Source organism: Chanodichthys erythropterus, chromosome 10 (genome assembly GCF_024489055.1).
Source record: "Chanodichthys erythropterus isolate Z2021 chromosome 10, ASM2448905v1, whole genome shotgun sequence".
NCBI classification, from domain to species: domain Eukaryota; kingdom Metazoa; phylum Chordata; class Actinopteri; order Cypriniformes; family Xenocyprididae; genus Chanodichthys; species Chanodichthys erythropterus.
In genome coordinates this window covers 56128926-56145718 of record NC_090230.1, presented here as the reverse complement: position 1 = coordinate 56145718, position 16793 = coordinate 56128926, and the positions used below count along the sequence as shown (strand labels likewise).

Sequence of the window (16793 nt, the reverse complement as noted above, 5' to 3'; positions counted from 1 at the left end):
CTTCTGTGGTTGTTATAGTGTTTTCTATGGTGCTGCTAGGCAGTTGATAAAGTGTTAGGTGGTCGCCTGGGTGTGCTGCATGGGAGCTAAATGGTAGAGTGTTTCTAGGGAGCTTCTAGGTGTTATAAATAGTAGCAAGGTGTTAATATATGGTTTCTATGGTGTTTTGGGTAGTTGCCTGAGAGTTGTTAGACAGTTGTCTCTAGGGATTCTAAATGTATTCTAAATGGTTGCTTAATATATGGTTTCAAGGGTTTCTTAGGTAGTTGCCTGAGAGTTGTTAGACAGTTGCTAAGTTGTAAGTGGCTGCAAGGTTGTTATAGTTGGTTGTTAGGCACGGCTATGTGATTTACATTATGTTTTTAGGTGGTGGCTAGGATGTTCTAAGGTGTTGTGTGTTCTGTGTTGTTGTTAGGGTGGTTTCTAGGGTGTTGCAAGGCACGTTGCCATAGCCATATCACCCTGTAGCCCAAGCCTGATTGGCCATTGAAGCTAAGCAGGATTGAGCCTGGTCAGTACCTGGATGGGAGACCTCCTGGGAAAACTAGGTTGCTGCTGGAAGAGGTGTTAGTAAGGCCAGCAGGGGGTGCTCACCCTGTGGTTTGTGTCTATTCTAATGCCCCAGTATAGTGACAAGGACACTTTACCTTAACAAGCACTGTCCTTCTGATGAGACATTAGACCAAGGTCATTTAAAATCCCATGGCATGTCTCCTAAAAGGGTAAGCACGTCTCCCAAATTCCCTTCAATGGCCTCCTAATAATCTCCATCCTATGAATTGGCTCTATCACTCTCTCTCCTCTCCACCTATAGCTGGTGTGTGGTGAGCGCACTGGTACCATTGTTCTGCGGCTGCTGTCGCATCATCCATGTGGATGAGGAGAGACCCCTGATATGATTGTAAAACGTGTTGGTGTTGAGTGTACTGTAGTACACAGTAAAGCACTATATAAATGCCTAATTTAACCGCTATTAGTCTTTTCCAATAGTTTCTGAGCACTTTAAAAGCACACTTTTCCATTGTTATCTACTTATTTTTAATGTTTCCTTCCAAAATTTATTTGGCCAAAAAAAAAAAAAAAAAAAACAACATAAAAAACTTTATTAAAGAATTAAAAGCTATAGAAATAGCATACAGCATTCTATAAAGCTATACAGTATAAGCAAAAATTACAACTTGTCATTTCAAACTTTTCTGAAAAATCAATTTGGCTGTCAACTGAGCAATTACCAGCTCCCATGGTTTGGCCTTTAGGGCCCTAAAAAGAAACTTGGAAGCCAATTTTAACTTCTAACTTAAATGAAATGGGAAAAAAAGTGGTTCAGAAAGTAGTTAGCTCAAATTTTAAACTCAGCACTAAAACAGATGAATCGTCTTACAGCTCCATCTGTTTCTCTCAGTTTTATGTTCTCATTATCTGGCCGTTGGACACAGAAGGTGGCCGACAGGTCACACTCTTTTAGTTCTCCATCCCTCCATCACCTTCTGTTTTTTTCACCTTATAATGTTCCTCTCCGAGCTTTCTTAACTGTTCTGCAGCCTGTGAAAATGGGGAAAAGGGAGAGAGACAGAAGAAACAGAGAAAATTCTGCATGAGTTACTAGGTACTCAACAATTACCACAGACTGTACAGTACAGTAACGTTCAAACGTTTGGGGTCTGTAAGATTTTTTTTAATTTATAGAAGTCTCTTATGCTCACTAAGGCTGAGTAAAAAATAGTAATATTGTGACATTTTATTACAATTTAAAATAGATGTTTTCTATTTAATTATGTATTATAAAATGTAATTTATTCCTGTGATCAAAGCTGAATTTTCAGCATCATTACTTCAGAAACCATTCTAATATGCTGATTTGATGATCAAGAAACAGTTATTACCATTATCAATGTTGAAAACAGTTGTGCTGCTTAATTTTGTGGAAACCATGATATGTATTTTTCAGGATTATTTGACAAATGGAAATTTGTGAAATGATACTGTTGATACTTCTGCATAACAGTTACCATTTACTGACAAGCCTAAAAGGAGCCACCCCTTTAAAACGGATCATTCCAGACAGTAGGTCAGAATGAAGGTTGAAAATAATTGCTTTTCCTCATATTTTTTTTTTTTCAGTGTGTGTGTGTGCAAAAAAAAAAAAAAAAAAACAACAACAAAAAAACATTTATTAACATTATAAGTGAACCTCAAGGAACATATTAAAATAATAATAAAAAAAATCTTTTACTGATCCCAAACTCTTGAACGCTAGTGTAGTTCTATATAACATTTTACATGTCAAGTTCCAAATAAAAAGAAAATAATAATTCTCTATATGATATTCTCTATACATATCATATAGAGAATAAATTAGATTAGATTAAATTAGATTTGACTTTCGGATACATGTCGATATACAGAAACTACTTACAGAAAATAAACCTGTGCTGAGAAATATTTACGTGACAACAAGCTCCAGTCTCCGCTATATAAAGTTCTCTAGAAGTGCATGGACCACATAAACATCTACACAATTTGCTGAGATAGAGACATAAATTTGAAAAATAAAACTGTAGCAAAAAAGGCAGATTGCTGTGAAAGCACATTATGAAAAACACACAGTGTGACCCAGACCCTCCAGCGACGACAGACTTTGTATTCATGTCTAGCGCTCACAGTAGAGGAACCACCAGTCGCCCACTCTCTCCTGAGATAAGTCCCTGCAGGGGTGTGATTAAACGTCCTAGCGGCTGTGTCACTTCCTGATCCAATCTCTCAGCCACAACACTTTAATTCCTTCGCAACTGCTGCTGCGGCACGGGTTGATGGAGCCTGTTGCTGCCGTTGAGTGAGAGGTCAGTCTCATAAACACTGGCAGCTGGGCTCACCATGGGAGTGCCGCATTCATAAAGCCATAATAAATGTTACAGCACATTAAATCATCCCAGAGGTTCAGCACGATATTCCAAACGAAAGCTGTTCAGTCATGACGTTTGAGCGCCAAAGATTTTAAAAAAGCGTCCACCGCATTACCCTACTAGTCCCTACTAAGAGTCACGTAATACTTGGCAATAACCGGCATGAATATGTGCTTGTGCGTGCTAGGAACCAGTTAGGTGTAAATATGGCTATGGCGTATGTGAGTTTTGATTTGTTGAGCAGTGTTGCACATCCTGTTTTCAAATCTGGCCTAATGAGATTATGTAGTTCATCCTAAAAAAAAATAGAACACTATCTTCAATCAATTATTGTTCCAAACATTAGATGTTTATTTATAGCAATCAAACTAGAAGAGAGAATCTATCTAAGCTCTAAGAGGCCAAAAACATTATTCAATTTTTCTGTCTTATCTCAAAATCTTGACTTAATTTTCTTGTGATTTCGACATAACGAAAGTCATTTCAAAACATAAAATGAACAAGCAAATTTGTTTTTACTATGATCATACCAAGAACGAAAACTATAAAGATAACTATAATGATAAATGTGTTCACATCCGCCACACGCACAATAACAATTTTAAAGGTGCCCTAGAATTAAAAATTGAATTTATCTTGGCATAGTTAAATAACAAGAGTTCAGTACATGGAAATGACATACAGTCAGTCTCAAACACCATTGTTTCCTCCTTCTTATATAAATCTTTTTGTTTAAAAGACCTCAGAAGAACAGGTGAATCTCAACATAACACCGACTGTTACGTAATAGTCGGGCTCATTAATATGTACGCCCCGCAATATTTGCATATGCCAGCTCATGTCCAAGGCATTACACAAGGGCAGCCAGTATTAACGTCTGGATCTGTGCACAGCTGAATCATCAGACTAGGTAAGCATGCAAGGACAACAGCGAAAAATGGCAGATGGACTAATAATAACTGAGATGATCCATGATATTTTTAGTGATACTTGTAAACTGTTTTTCTAAATGATTCGTTAGCATGTTGCTAATGTACTGTTAAATGTGGTTAAAATTACCATCGTTTTGTAGGGAGCACACCCTAGGAAGTAAAATAAGCTCAAATGAAATAATGTATTAGGGAATTATAAAGAGTTGTAAGTTTACGACCGAGCAACTGATTCGTCCAGTGTTCATTTGCTCGAGCCGTAATAAGCTCTTCTAGTGGATATAAATATCCAACAATTGTGAAAACACTGATTAAAGCACGGTAATTTAAGATCACAGTTTAAGACATTAAATTATAGAAGCACATAATACAAGACACTTTCTTTTAAAAATCTACAAGAGATTTTATTTATTCTAACACAAACTAATCTAACACAAACACACGCACACACACACACACACACACACACACACACACACACACACACACACACACACACACACACACACACACACACACACACACACACATTCATACGCATTGCAGTAAGAAGGAAATGAGGGAGAAAGAGTTTTGAGAGAGAGAGAGTGATATGATTAACAGAATTCCTATCAATGCATTTCAAAACCCGAATGAACCATGAATCATTAATTTAAATGCACCAGTTCAGTTTTCATCTGGAGGTTGCGTTGACTTTAAATGTGAATTTCCCTTGTCGTGCAGAGAAGGGTTTCCTAAGTCGATGATTGGTCCAGATCAGGTCCGTGTGGAACAATGAAAGGAAGCTTCTTGTCACTGGATTTGAAGCGGCAAAAGTCGTTGGTTGAACTTTGCGGCGAAACTTAGGACACAAGACTTTCAGCGGTAAAGAAAAATTAAGTAAAAGAAAAGAAATTTGAGTGAAGGTTGGATGGCTTGAATGAGCGGCTTGTCTGTTCTTCTTGTTACTCCATTGTTCTCGGTACTTGTCTTGACTTTTTTGAACAGAACTAACCTAACTAGTTCACTATCTTGCAAAATGACAATTTACTTAGTTGTTTTTCACACCTCTGAGGAGATATCAGATATTGTCCTGTTTAAAACATAGGTGTTACATCCCGTTTCTGCTTCAGCAGAGAGTGCCATTTTAACATAATTTCTCTTAAATGGAATACAATACATTTTAAACAGATTTCATTCAAGTCAGGATATAGGAAAAGGGGAAAGAATCAAATTAAATCCAAATAAGGCATACTTTCAGTCATTCAGTCAAGAGTTAACACATTTACATGAATTGTGAGTGTTCTAAAGCATAACTTTTTACAGGTAGTACTTGTGGACACATAATGCAAAATGTATGTAGTTAAAAGATGTTTGATAAGTCCATTAAAATTGTTGGAACAATTTTGCTGCAGTTTTATTTGTAGAACAGTCTCTTTGTTTTTTCTGTGAAGTAAGGAAACAAAAGGGTCTGCATTGTCTCTCTGTTTCTTTGCTCTGGTGATCAAATAATCTTTATCTTCTTGTGTGACCCTTTGGTTTGTCACTTCTCCTGCTATCAGGAAGCATAGTGTGTCATAAAAATAATCAGCATTGGTTCTCTCTGTAGACAAGCTGGAGCCGGAACCTTGATTCTGAATTAGAAATATGTTTTGAAAGAATCATCTGAATGATTCATTTGTCTGGTTCGTCCACAGTTCCTACAGTTTCTAACTGTATTCATGGAGACAAGACTGACGTTATTTTCATTTTTAAACACTTGCAGTCTGTATAATTCATAAACAACTTCATTCTTTATAAATCTCTCGAACAGTGTGTAATGTTAGCTTTAGCCACAGAGCACAATCAAACTCATTCAAAATCAAATGTAAACATCCAAATAAATACCATACTTATGCGATTAGACATGCTGCATGACGAACACTTTGTAAAGATCCATTTTGAGGGTTATATTAGCTGTGTGCACTTTGTTTATGCTGTTTAAGGCAGTCGCGAGCTCGGTGGGTGGGAAGAACGAAAATGTAAAGGGGCTGCAGCCTGAATCAGCGCATATTTAATGATGCCCCAAAATGGGCAGTTAAAAAAATGAAAAAAAAAAATAAAAATAAAAATCTATGTGGTATTTTGAGCTAAAACTTAACAGACACATTCAGGGGACACCTTAGACTTATATTACATCTTTTGAAAACACGTTCTACGGCACCTTTCATTTTAAGCATGCTGCAATTATGTCATCTGCTGCTTTAAATGCTCAGTCTTTTTAAAGTCAGGCAGGCTCTGATTTAGCCTGACTACGTCAAACTTCCTACTTCCGCTCAATTTCATTTCGCTTCTGTATTCAGTCTGATACAGCATCAGAGCTTTCTGTTTGCCACCGGTCTGGAAACAGCCGGGCCAATCAACGAACAGAGGGCGGGCTGAGAGCCGTGACGTAGATGCTAAGCGCCGAGTTTTACATTGTAGGTTAGAGAAATCGAAAACCGAAACGGCCGCGGAAATGGGAAACGAGACACGGGATGCAATTCGCTCTGTTATGGAGAACATTCAACTCTTTTTCAAACTGAAGCCAGAACAAGAAGAGTGTTTGATAAACGCATCATCATGTGTTTACAACAGGTTAACAGTGGAAGTTCAATCATAGATTTGAGTTCGATGCATGATGTCTGTGCTTCGATGCGGCTGTACAGGCGCATAACATACGTCATAACTAAACGTATCTGATTGGCTTACGGTTAACCAATGATTTTAAACTTCAGACAAGCGCCCCCTAGCGAGAGAGAAAACACTTCTCTATTATGCCATTCCAGACCTTGTCTACGAAGCAAAGTGAAGTAGCAGAGTCTGGTATTACCAGGCTAGCTCTGATTAGCTGTCAATGTTTTTTATCATTCATCAGCTGATTATATTATATTATATCATCATATATTATATTATAATATATCATCATATATTATATTATATTATATATAAAGCAATTTTAAAGTGATTCTAACATGTCATTATCAGTAGTTGTGGTGTGGACTTCCCTCTTCTCATAGAGTTATAATGATTATTCAAACTTTGGGCCATATTTACTAAATGGGGAAATGAGAGCGCAATTCCACAAATGTGCGGATGGGAGTGGCAAGTTTTGCACGTGATCTACTGCTGACATGCAAATTAAGTACTTATGTTTTACAGCAGAAAAACTGCTGTAAAATATTTACGAATCTTTCATGTCATAAAGATAAATGTATAATTTCCATTTTATCATTTTGTAGATAAACGTAAGATCGCTAAACCCCACCCCGAACCTAAACATATCCATTTTATACAGAATGTTAAAAGAATAAAACATATTGGACATAAATGTGTAGGAAAATGACAATTTTAGTAAAAATATAACATTAAAACGATATTTTGAGCCGCTAATCCTAAACCTACCCTTAAACATTTCTTAAAACTCTGTACTGTTATAAATAAAAATATAACAGACAAACAAGCATAATCACAATAATTTTCACAATAATTTATTTATTAAATGTCAAAAGTGGTACCAAAAGTATTTCAAATGATGAGTTGCAGTCGCAGTCCTCTCTGGCAGTAATAGTTTTATATAAAATATTACAAAATGGTTAAACAATTATAGAAATTTTATACATAAGGTGTCAAATTGTAGCCTTGTTTACCATTATGTTATCCTCCAAAACACGAACAGAAATATTATTTGATATTAAGTAGATGAGTAAACTGTATTCAAAAAATGTGAAAACATGTATTGATATGACAACTGAATGCATACAACAGATTTAAATACATGTACAATAATACATGGGAATTCATATAAATTCACACTTTAAGTTACATGATTTACGTTTTATTGCTGTTAATACGTAAGTATTTGAACATTTTAGTGCTATAAATACGTCAATGTTGTATGTTTTTGTGTGTTTGAAAACATAAGTAAATATATGTGTGGTAGAACCACACTTTATGTAAAAATACACACATATTCTTATTGAGATCACCTTGGTCTGAAAGGGAAACTCTTACAAATGCATATGCAATAAGATCAGCTGTAAAAACAACTCAGTCTACGCCTTTTCAGCGCTAATTTTGCACTGTGTGTCTTTAGTAAATCCCGAAAGTAGTTTTTTTAATGCCAAAAAAGGGTTTGCGCTGGTGAAAGCTGTTAGTAAATCTGGCCCTTTATAGTTACAGTTATCGTCTGGCCCTTTATAGTTACAGTTAACGTCCTTGATGCCAATGAGCCTTTCCTCAAGCTGACATATGTCTATGTCTATCCGTGACACACCAAATCAGAGTCTGAATCTTCAGAAGGAAGCTACAACTTCATTGTCAAAGACATTATAACTATGAGCAGCCAGATAACTTGAGGAGCCAATTATATTCTTATTTCAGTTTCATCTTCTCATAGACTTGAATCTCTTTTTCTCAAAAATACTAATGTGAAAAGTTGGTGTACGAACATCAATATAGTATTGTGAGGTGAACCACTGAATCAAACTAAAGCGAAGACTAATTATCAGGGTAAACAGAGTCCATTGGGGGCACAATATTGGCTTGTAAAGTCTGGACTGGTCACTCTAGTGTGCCCACACGCTAACTTGGCTTTGAATTCCCCACCAATCGCAATCCAGCTCAGTTGACAGAGGTCAGGTCGACAGATAACCAAGTCCAATTTATAGCAGCCCAAACCATTCTCACTCGTTTAGCTCGGAGAAAAACAGATGTCCTGGTTTAGGACTGATAACGCTCACCGCCTGCTGATAAATTTCACATTCAGGTGGACAAGCTGGGGGGAAATGGGTTTGCGAGGAGTGTGAAAAGGGCTCGGATTGCTGTCAGGAGGGGGGCCGGTGATTGGACCCAAGTCGGTGCGACGGACAGAGTCACAGCGTGACGGATCAGCGTTGACAGCCAGTGTCCTGACAACCTCCGGATGGATGGCTGTAATTTGATCAAGCTATCAATCAATACATCCAGATGGGCATCAATCAGGAGCGTAACGTGCTGCACCCTTATCCTCCTTCTTTCGGTGGCCGCAATGAGAAAAAGGAGACAGGAAAATAGGGGACTCAATTTCTGTTCGGCTCCCCTTCGCTCACATGACAGAGTCAGACTGAGCAGGGTCACCCTGGCCTGGGTGTGCCTGACAGAAACACTTAGACGGTGGAAGTAAGTCCCACCTGACTGGACACATTAATGAAGCAGGTGAAGTAGGTGCCGAAGTGCTGGAAATATGAGTCAGTGTGAATTAATCGAATGCTGCTCTTTTCCAATGATACTGAGAACTGTAGCTCAGTACCGCAAGAAGAAGTCAGAAACTGTTAAGCGTGACATTATAACAGTGCTTTAAGACTCTTTGCGGTAAACAACAAAAGTAGCCTCACTGGCCAATTATTACAAAATCTGACAGCATCAGCTGTCAGGGAAACCTGCTTCAGAAGCCATTTATAACCTGTGGCTTTGGAGAAACGGGGCTGAGTAATGTTAGGACATAAAAACCTGGCATTAAGAAAGAGGTTATCTACGTCTTGGGTGTTGAACTAGGAATAATTGGGGAACTAAAGCTTAGTGGAAACTCTAAATGTAGTGGAAAGACTGATAAAAACACTCCTGAGTCAGGAGAAGAATACAATATACAGGTCTGCCTAGGCATTAAATTGAAACCCAAAACAAGGCTGTAAACGAGAATCTGTGACCTGATCCAAGCGGTCTTGACAAATTTTATGACCAAACACGACATTGCTCACTCTTTTTATTTCCTATCAAGCGTGTAGACCCAGATGCACATTTACAGAGAGCCAAAGGTATGCTAAGAGTCATTTAAAAAAAAAAAGAACAAATAAACAAAAAACAAAAAAACAGGCAAAAGCCTGATAAGATACACGTTAACATTAAAAGATAATAATAATGAATTTGATAATAATAATAACAACAACTATAACAATAATAATTGTTCCCCCCCCAAAAAAGGCTAATGCCAAAGACTAGAACATGTTATTGTAAAAACTGTGATTTAAAAAAAAAAAAAAAAGGAAAAAAAAAAAAAAGAAAAGAAAAGAAAGAAAAGAAAACAAACCTGTTCAGGTGTAAGATCCCTCTGTTCATTAGCTAGCATCTCATATCCAACCATAAACTTGCGGATGGTTGCGGATCGCAGTAGAGGAGGATAGTAGTGAGCATGTAGCTGCCAGTGGCTCATGTCTTCCTTTAGATAGCTTCCTGTCGGAGCCCCTGGAGTACAGACAACAACTGTTACCACACATAATGTACTGCAATTGGACACTACTAAGAGCATGATCATTTAATTTAAAACTTTAAACAAAATATGTCCAACCCAATTTTCTTCCATAATGTGTCATATTTCCAAATGATTTTAAATGCGAAAAAAAGAGAGAGGATTTTATCCATCCGGAATAGATTTGATGGTAAAATGGGGTTGTTACACACCAGAATAAAGCCAGACCTAAAAACGAGTTTGCAGTGGATTGTGGGAAGAATGAAAATGTAGTTCAAGGAAAAAAGCTATATTGATATTAACCTCTATCTATTGGGAGCCAAGGATTATACGGAGATGGAAATTCAAGTCACCCTCAAAAGCATCCATGCATATCCTACTGATAACGCTTCTTTTTTTTTTCTGAATCAATAATGATATACTATTATTGCAGATATACTATTACTGTCAGTAAACAAAAAATTATGTCATCCCAAACCTGTATGACTTTCTTTCTTCCTTTTTGTTCATAAAATGAAAGGCACTGGGGTTTAAAACAACAGCCGATTGCCTTCTTAACTGCTGTTTTCTCACCACTGTCATTTTTTTTGCGTTTATTTTGTTATGGAGAGGAAAGCGCACAGCACATATTTTTATCTTAACTCTCAGCAGCTAGACAGCATCAAGATGTTCTGCAAATGTATTTCAAACGTAGTTTTCTGAAGAACGAAAATGAACTTCGCCGTAAGTATATCAGGGCCTTAAACCACTACATAAAACAGAAAGCATCACCTACAATAATAGCCTAAATAGCTGCTATTTGCCCTTAGACCAAGTTATTATTTGACGAAAGATTACAAAGCCAAAGGTTTTTTGGAATAACTTTCCACAATGAAATGTATAAAATAAGACCAAGAACATTTTTAAAGAAAGTAATAGGGTGAAGTTTAATTTCATATTGATTCTAGAATGATGTCATGACCTCCATTGACTGAACAGATGTGATCTTTGAAAGGAAATGAAAGTTCAGTCATTTCCATTAAGACGTTAAGACGCAGCATGCAATGGCTCATTAAGTTTACTATGTGTTTCATTTTCAGCAACAGATCAGACAGATCAAAAAAATGCTTGCTATCCCGATGGAGGTCATTCTCAGAGCCCTTCAAAAAAGTCACAAATTACTGGCTGCATGATTCAGTCCGATCAAATTGACTTGGCATCCATCTTTCTTACAAGTGAAAGAATCGAATGTGGCTACATCAAAGCTGAATATGCTGAACAGAACAAACCACAGAAACTTAAGCCTTAATTAAGAACCCAGCCAATGTACAATAACAGGGCCTGCGAACCTTTGGATGCCAGTGGCATGCGAGACATCTCTCGTAAGGTTTCACGGTGCATATTAAGTTATAAAATGGCTGTGAGAACCAGCGGTTTGGCCGTCCGCCCAATCCCAGATCCCCCTCTCTTATCCCCATGTAATGAATGAAAAGCATATCATGCAAGTTAAATCAGATTCATCCTGACTGCTCCAGTGAAACGGCTGTTCATTTCCTTTGCTGGCATTTTCTCGACTGCCTCATGCTAGCTCGATGTTACGGCGTCTTACTTCCCAGCACTCACATGCACACACATCTCTTTTTGGCCCATCTTGGGTTTCTTCTCGAGTTTGTTGACGTTCCTGCTTTACATTTGGCTCTCGGCTCTCAGGAGTTACTTCAATGCAGTGCGAAGGTATGTAGAGATCGCTGGCTATTGGCCATTTTCATCCGTGCCAGTGAAAATAATGTAAGGCTCAGATTCCCCAATAATGTACCTAATATAAACAGTCTGAATGCGTAAAAACACTTGGCACAATGGCCAAGAATATCAAGTTTGGTGATCTGAGATCTACAAGACATTCCATGTCAGTTTACCAATCCATATTGCATGCAATGTTCATATGGATTGTTCATATGCCTTGCACAGTATTTTTTTTAAAGATATTTGCTTTGCATGCTCATTTGTAGTTACTTTAAGGGGGTTTTAAATTTATTTTTTATTACCTTATATGTCCAAAACTAATTTTTCACAAACAAACAAACAAACAAACAAACAAACAAACAAACAAATAAATAAATAAATAAATAAATAAATAAATAAATAAATAAATAAATAAAAAATAAAATATAATATAATATAATATAATATAATATAATATAATATAATATAATATAATATAATATAATATAATATAATATAATATATTGTTGCAACATTTTACCAAAATCAACATTAGGTCATGTTATAAAAGATGAAGTGCTATGCATGCTATTTAAGATGGTATTAGCTGATTAGATGGAAATACTGCGCTAAAATGCTGTTTGCCCTCTCTCTCTTCACCGTTTCCACATCTCAGACTTTAAATACATAAAATATTATAGTTTATAAACATAGTTTTTAAAGTTAAGAGTAAAGGAAGCACTGTACAGTACATATTGAAACAAACTGTTCTTTATTTACCCTTTTAAGTTCACAAGTACCCTTGTAAGACCCTGCCCCCTATAAAACACTTTCTTATTGGATCTATGCAAATCCAATAGGTAACCTATTTTGATCTCAAAAAGGTGAGTTGTCACTGAAAGGTGAGGAGTTTGCATCTATGGGTTAATGCTATTTTCTATGGCCTAACCCAACCCCATATCCTTAAACCTACCCATCACAGTAACGTGCAAAAACACTAAATAAAAACATGTTTTAGCCATTTAAAAGGCTTTTTAAACTAGTGAGGACATTTTACTGGTGTTGGTTGTCATAATATTTCACTATATAAGTGAGGAACCCCACCCCACCCCCACATACCGTACATACACACAGACGAAAACACTTCATTTTCACAACCACCAATTAAAATCAAGGCTGAAGCAATGCTAATTTTGGTTACCTCATTAGCAGCGACAATAGTGCATCAAATAATTTTTCATTTCATTTGATAATATATAATGCAAAAAAGACCAGAAGTTTGCTCTTAATAAAAATAGGAGCTCATTCTTACTGTGAATTTCAACTGGAATTCAAAGCATTCAAAACATTTCAGGATGTTCCTCACACAAAGTTATTGTATAGACTCAGAAGACTTACAATTTGTAAAAATCATATAAAATATACACTACTTTTTGGAGTTTGGCAGCCACTGCACCATTTGTTTTTATTTCTGTGGAAAAGAGCAACTAACTAATTTCAAGCCTCACAGGGGGTAAAAAATCATGCATGTTTGGAACGGGTGACTTAATGATTATGACTTTAGATTGTGGAATTAATAAAGTCTATCTTCAAACAGAAATATGTCCCCTCCAAGATGAAAAGGATTAGCTAAATAATAAGGCAAGCTGAATTCAAGGTGTGCTTTTAGAGCTTTTATTCAATTAAAGTCTTCACATATCTTGTCCACAAAGGTTCTTGTTTGGAAAAGACTGAAGCTATCTAATAATTCCCAATTTGCACCAGTGTGCAGAAAAGGCCATAAAATAAACAACTTCAATGACAGTAAAAGCAGGATTTCAGCACTGAAAAGTTCCACTAGTTACAGTGACTGGCTGGTAATTTTCCATTTGCAGTCTAAATAATGTGCCATGACTGTTTATCCTGGTTCTCCAGCTAAATATATGAATCCATAAAAGTGGCCTTCAACATCCTGATTAAATTTTCAATATGAAATGCATTTCATTTCTTGCTGAAGAATTATATACAGCCAACCCTAAGCTCCAACAGCCTTGATTGATGGAGGCTAAAACCTGTTCAAGATGCTAGATGTGTCAAAACAGACTGAAAGCCATCTGTTCAGATGCTCTTGATGATTATGTGGTCTTTGTTCTTCTTATAGCCTTCAACTGACATGCCCTAATATACCTTCATCTGCTATTATAGAGGATAACTATATATTATAATTATGTATATATCTCTGTTGGAGGTCAACATTAGTTTAGAACTTTTCCCCATTGAACAAAGAAATTAATAAAATAAAATAAATGTGAAAAAATCTAAAACAAATTTCCTTTTCTGATGATGTCACAAAACCCTCTTATGAGCCATGTTACAAAACCAACTGAGCCGCCAATGCAGGCAGCATTTAAAGGCAATTGGTCTTAAAGTGAATGCTGTTCCAAAAGGTATACAGCATGTGCTTTACTATTGAGAAAATTTTGATGCTACGTTGTAGCAGGATTATTTTAGTCAAATAAAACTAAAACCATGAATAAATAGTTGCTTGAAATAAAAGAAACATTAAATCAAATCAAATCAAATCAAATACACATAAAAAAATAAATAAATAACCATTTTATTTCAGGTAATTGCCAAGATTTTCATTTAGTTTAATTTAATGTTCTGTACTTGTATAACTAAAAGTAAAAATTGTATATACAAAAACAAAAAGCTAAAATAAAAAAAGGAAATAATAAAAGTATTAATAGTAATATAATAGTATATCAGTGATAATAAAAATAACACTGTGTCTCTATACTTCAAGGAGAATGCAATTCCATAATGTGCAGCAAAAGGCTCTATAAACACCAATCTACGATGATGAATGAAACAAGATAAATATCGATCTATACATAATGAGACTACATGAAGGCTACTTTCTATGTGGTCATTAAAGAATTGGTGAACATGTTCCTCCAAATAAATAAATAAATAAATAATAAGAAGAATCACAAACCCTTGTTAACCCTGTGTAAATTATGAGCAGTGTGAAATGTGAAGCAAGACAACCTAGGGTTCCTTTTACCCAAGGTTTAAAATGACCCAGAGTTAACTATGTCAAGTATGAAAAGCCTAATACTTGTATTCAGCCAGCAGATTGTTCCTATATTTGCAAAAGTAAAACTTATTCGAGGAACCAAAAGGAAGTCAGAACCAGAAGGTGACATCAGCAAGAGTGGCTCATTAACAGTGAAAGTCGCCATGCTGCTAAAACACAACAGAGCTGCGCACTAATTAGCCCGCTAAAGCTACCTCCCCGGCTCATCAGAATGCCTTTGTGCCTTCACTGACAAAAAACAAATATTTTCTTTTCCCAAACTAATGAGCTCCATTGGAAACAAAATAACAAGCTTTTCATGGGACACAATGTGTAATGGCATCCTTTATTAAATGTGACTTTCCTCTTTTCCAAACATTAAATCAAAGTTGAGGTCTCCTAAAACTAAAACAGTGAAGTGAAGCTTGACTATTGTGGCTAGTACAGAACAGGATCTTATTTCCTACATTTGCTCTTGGAGTGAAATATGTCCTGTACAGGTTGCACACATCACTTTCTGTAATTTTCTAACTTGGCTCTCTATTACTGAGTGGAGAGAAACATATTATTCTCTCAATAAAATCTTCAGCTCTCTTCATAAGGTATCTGTATCTGAGGAGACACACACACACTGTAGGAGGTGGACATGCTGACCATGTACTGAACAATCACTGAGTCCATCTGTACCATTTCAAACGTCTTGTCCATCAGATACAGTACTAGATGTTCTCAACATACAGCTAGCATCAGGTGGTTAGGACAGCAAGACTCTGAGGCTGCCACTGCTGGAATCTTTTGTGCTCATGGGAACAAGACTGACAGATTTAAGTACAGAGAATTCATCAGGTTGTTTACAGATGGATGAAGAAAATATGAGTGGTCCTTCCAAAACTATGCAGTTCTGAGTGATTGCTAAGTGTTTTTTTAGCGTGACTGCTGGAGCCAAGTTCACACTACAAGACTTTAAACGTCGGCAGATCACTGTGCTGTGCAGACTACATGACTAGCTGTGGAGTTTTTAAGTCGTTGTGGTGTTCACACTGCGTGACACTACGTAAATGATCTGCAACAGGAGGATACACACTACACAAGCTGACGACAACTCTGTCAACCAATGGCTTGAAAATGGATTAAATTTAGATTAATTTTGACACATAAGTTTAAAAGATTATGGCTGACCTCCCAGATTTAAGGCGACTGTTAATTTAGAACGTTTCCCTTTATTGTTTCCATGACGACACGTCATGCTTGTCACGTGACACACCGCGCCCAGCCGGCCACACTATATGACAAATGTATTGCTTTTCTCACCATGTCATCAACTATTGATATTCTGATTCTCAAATATGTGCAAATGAGTGTATTGTCATTTAAAAACCTATATAATGACCTTGATCTTAATATATAACGTGAATTCGTCCATTTATCCAGAAATACATGTGGTCGGTGAGCTGGGAGAACAATAAAGTGAGTGAGCTTTATAGTTACTTACACAATGTGTATTTGATATGAATAAACGTCAACAAATTATATTTGAATGGATTGTTATTGCTGCTTCCATAGACATCAATGTATAGGCTTGTTCGACTTGATGCAAAGACCAATCGGTGGCTGACTTGAAGCAGTGCATGCCGGTAAGAAATGTTGTCTGACTTGAGACAGCGCTGACATCATGTGACGTATGACTTTAAAGTACCGCGAGAGCGATTCGAGATCAGCCGCCTGAGTTAGCCAGCGCAGTTTCTCAAGAGGAGCTGCACGAGCGCTGATGACGACACAGCTGTTTCATGATTGGCCGGATTCACTGCATGACAACAATCACGTGTGTTTCGTGTTTATTGTCACGCCTTCAGCTCCACTAATGCTCAAAAATCTGCTTTTATAACAGTTAAAGCTCTTTTCATGTAGTCGCGATGTTGTATTGTGTCATGTTTATCAAAATAAAACGGATAAAAAACAAAGACCCCACTACATTGTTA

The 16793-nt window shown here is 36.6% G+C and overlaps 1 protein-coding gene across 3 annotated transcripts in view; it reads right to left on the bottom strand.

Annotated features, from left to right (window-relative positions):
• Positions 1-1002: 1002 nt before the first annotated feature.
• Positions 1003-16793, bottom strand: part of galt (galactose-1-phosphate uridylyltransferase) — a 164712-nt gene continuing 148921 nt past the window's right edge. Inside the window, exons 10-11 of one of the 3 annotated variants that reach the window (XM_067395699.1) lie at positions 9897-10051; positions 1003-1542 (exon numbers count right to left, since the gene is read on the bottom strand). In XM_067395699.1, the coding sequence (XP_067251800.1) occupies positions 1462-1542; positions 9897-10051 (236 nt within the window). In that variant the 3' untranslated portion in view covers positions 1003-1461. The remainder of the gene's footprint in view (positions 1543-9896; positions 10052-16793) is intronic. The other 2 variants (XM_067395698.1, XM_067395697.1) reach the window with 2 other exon arrangements.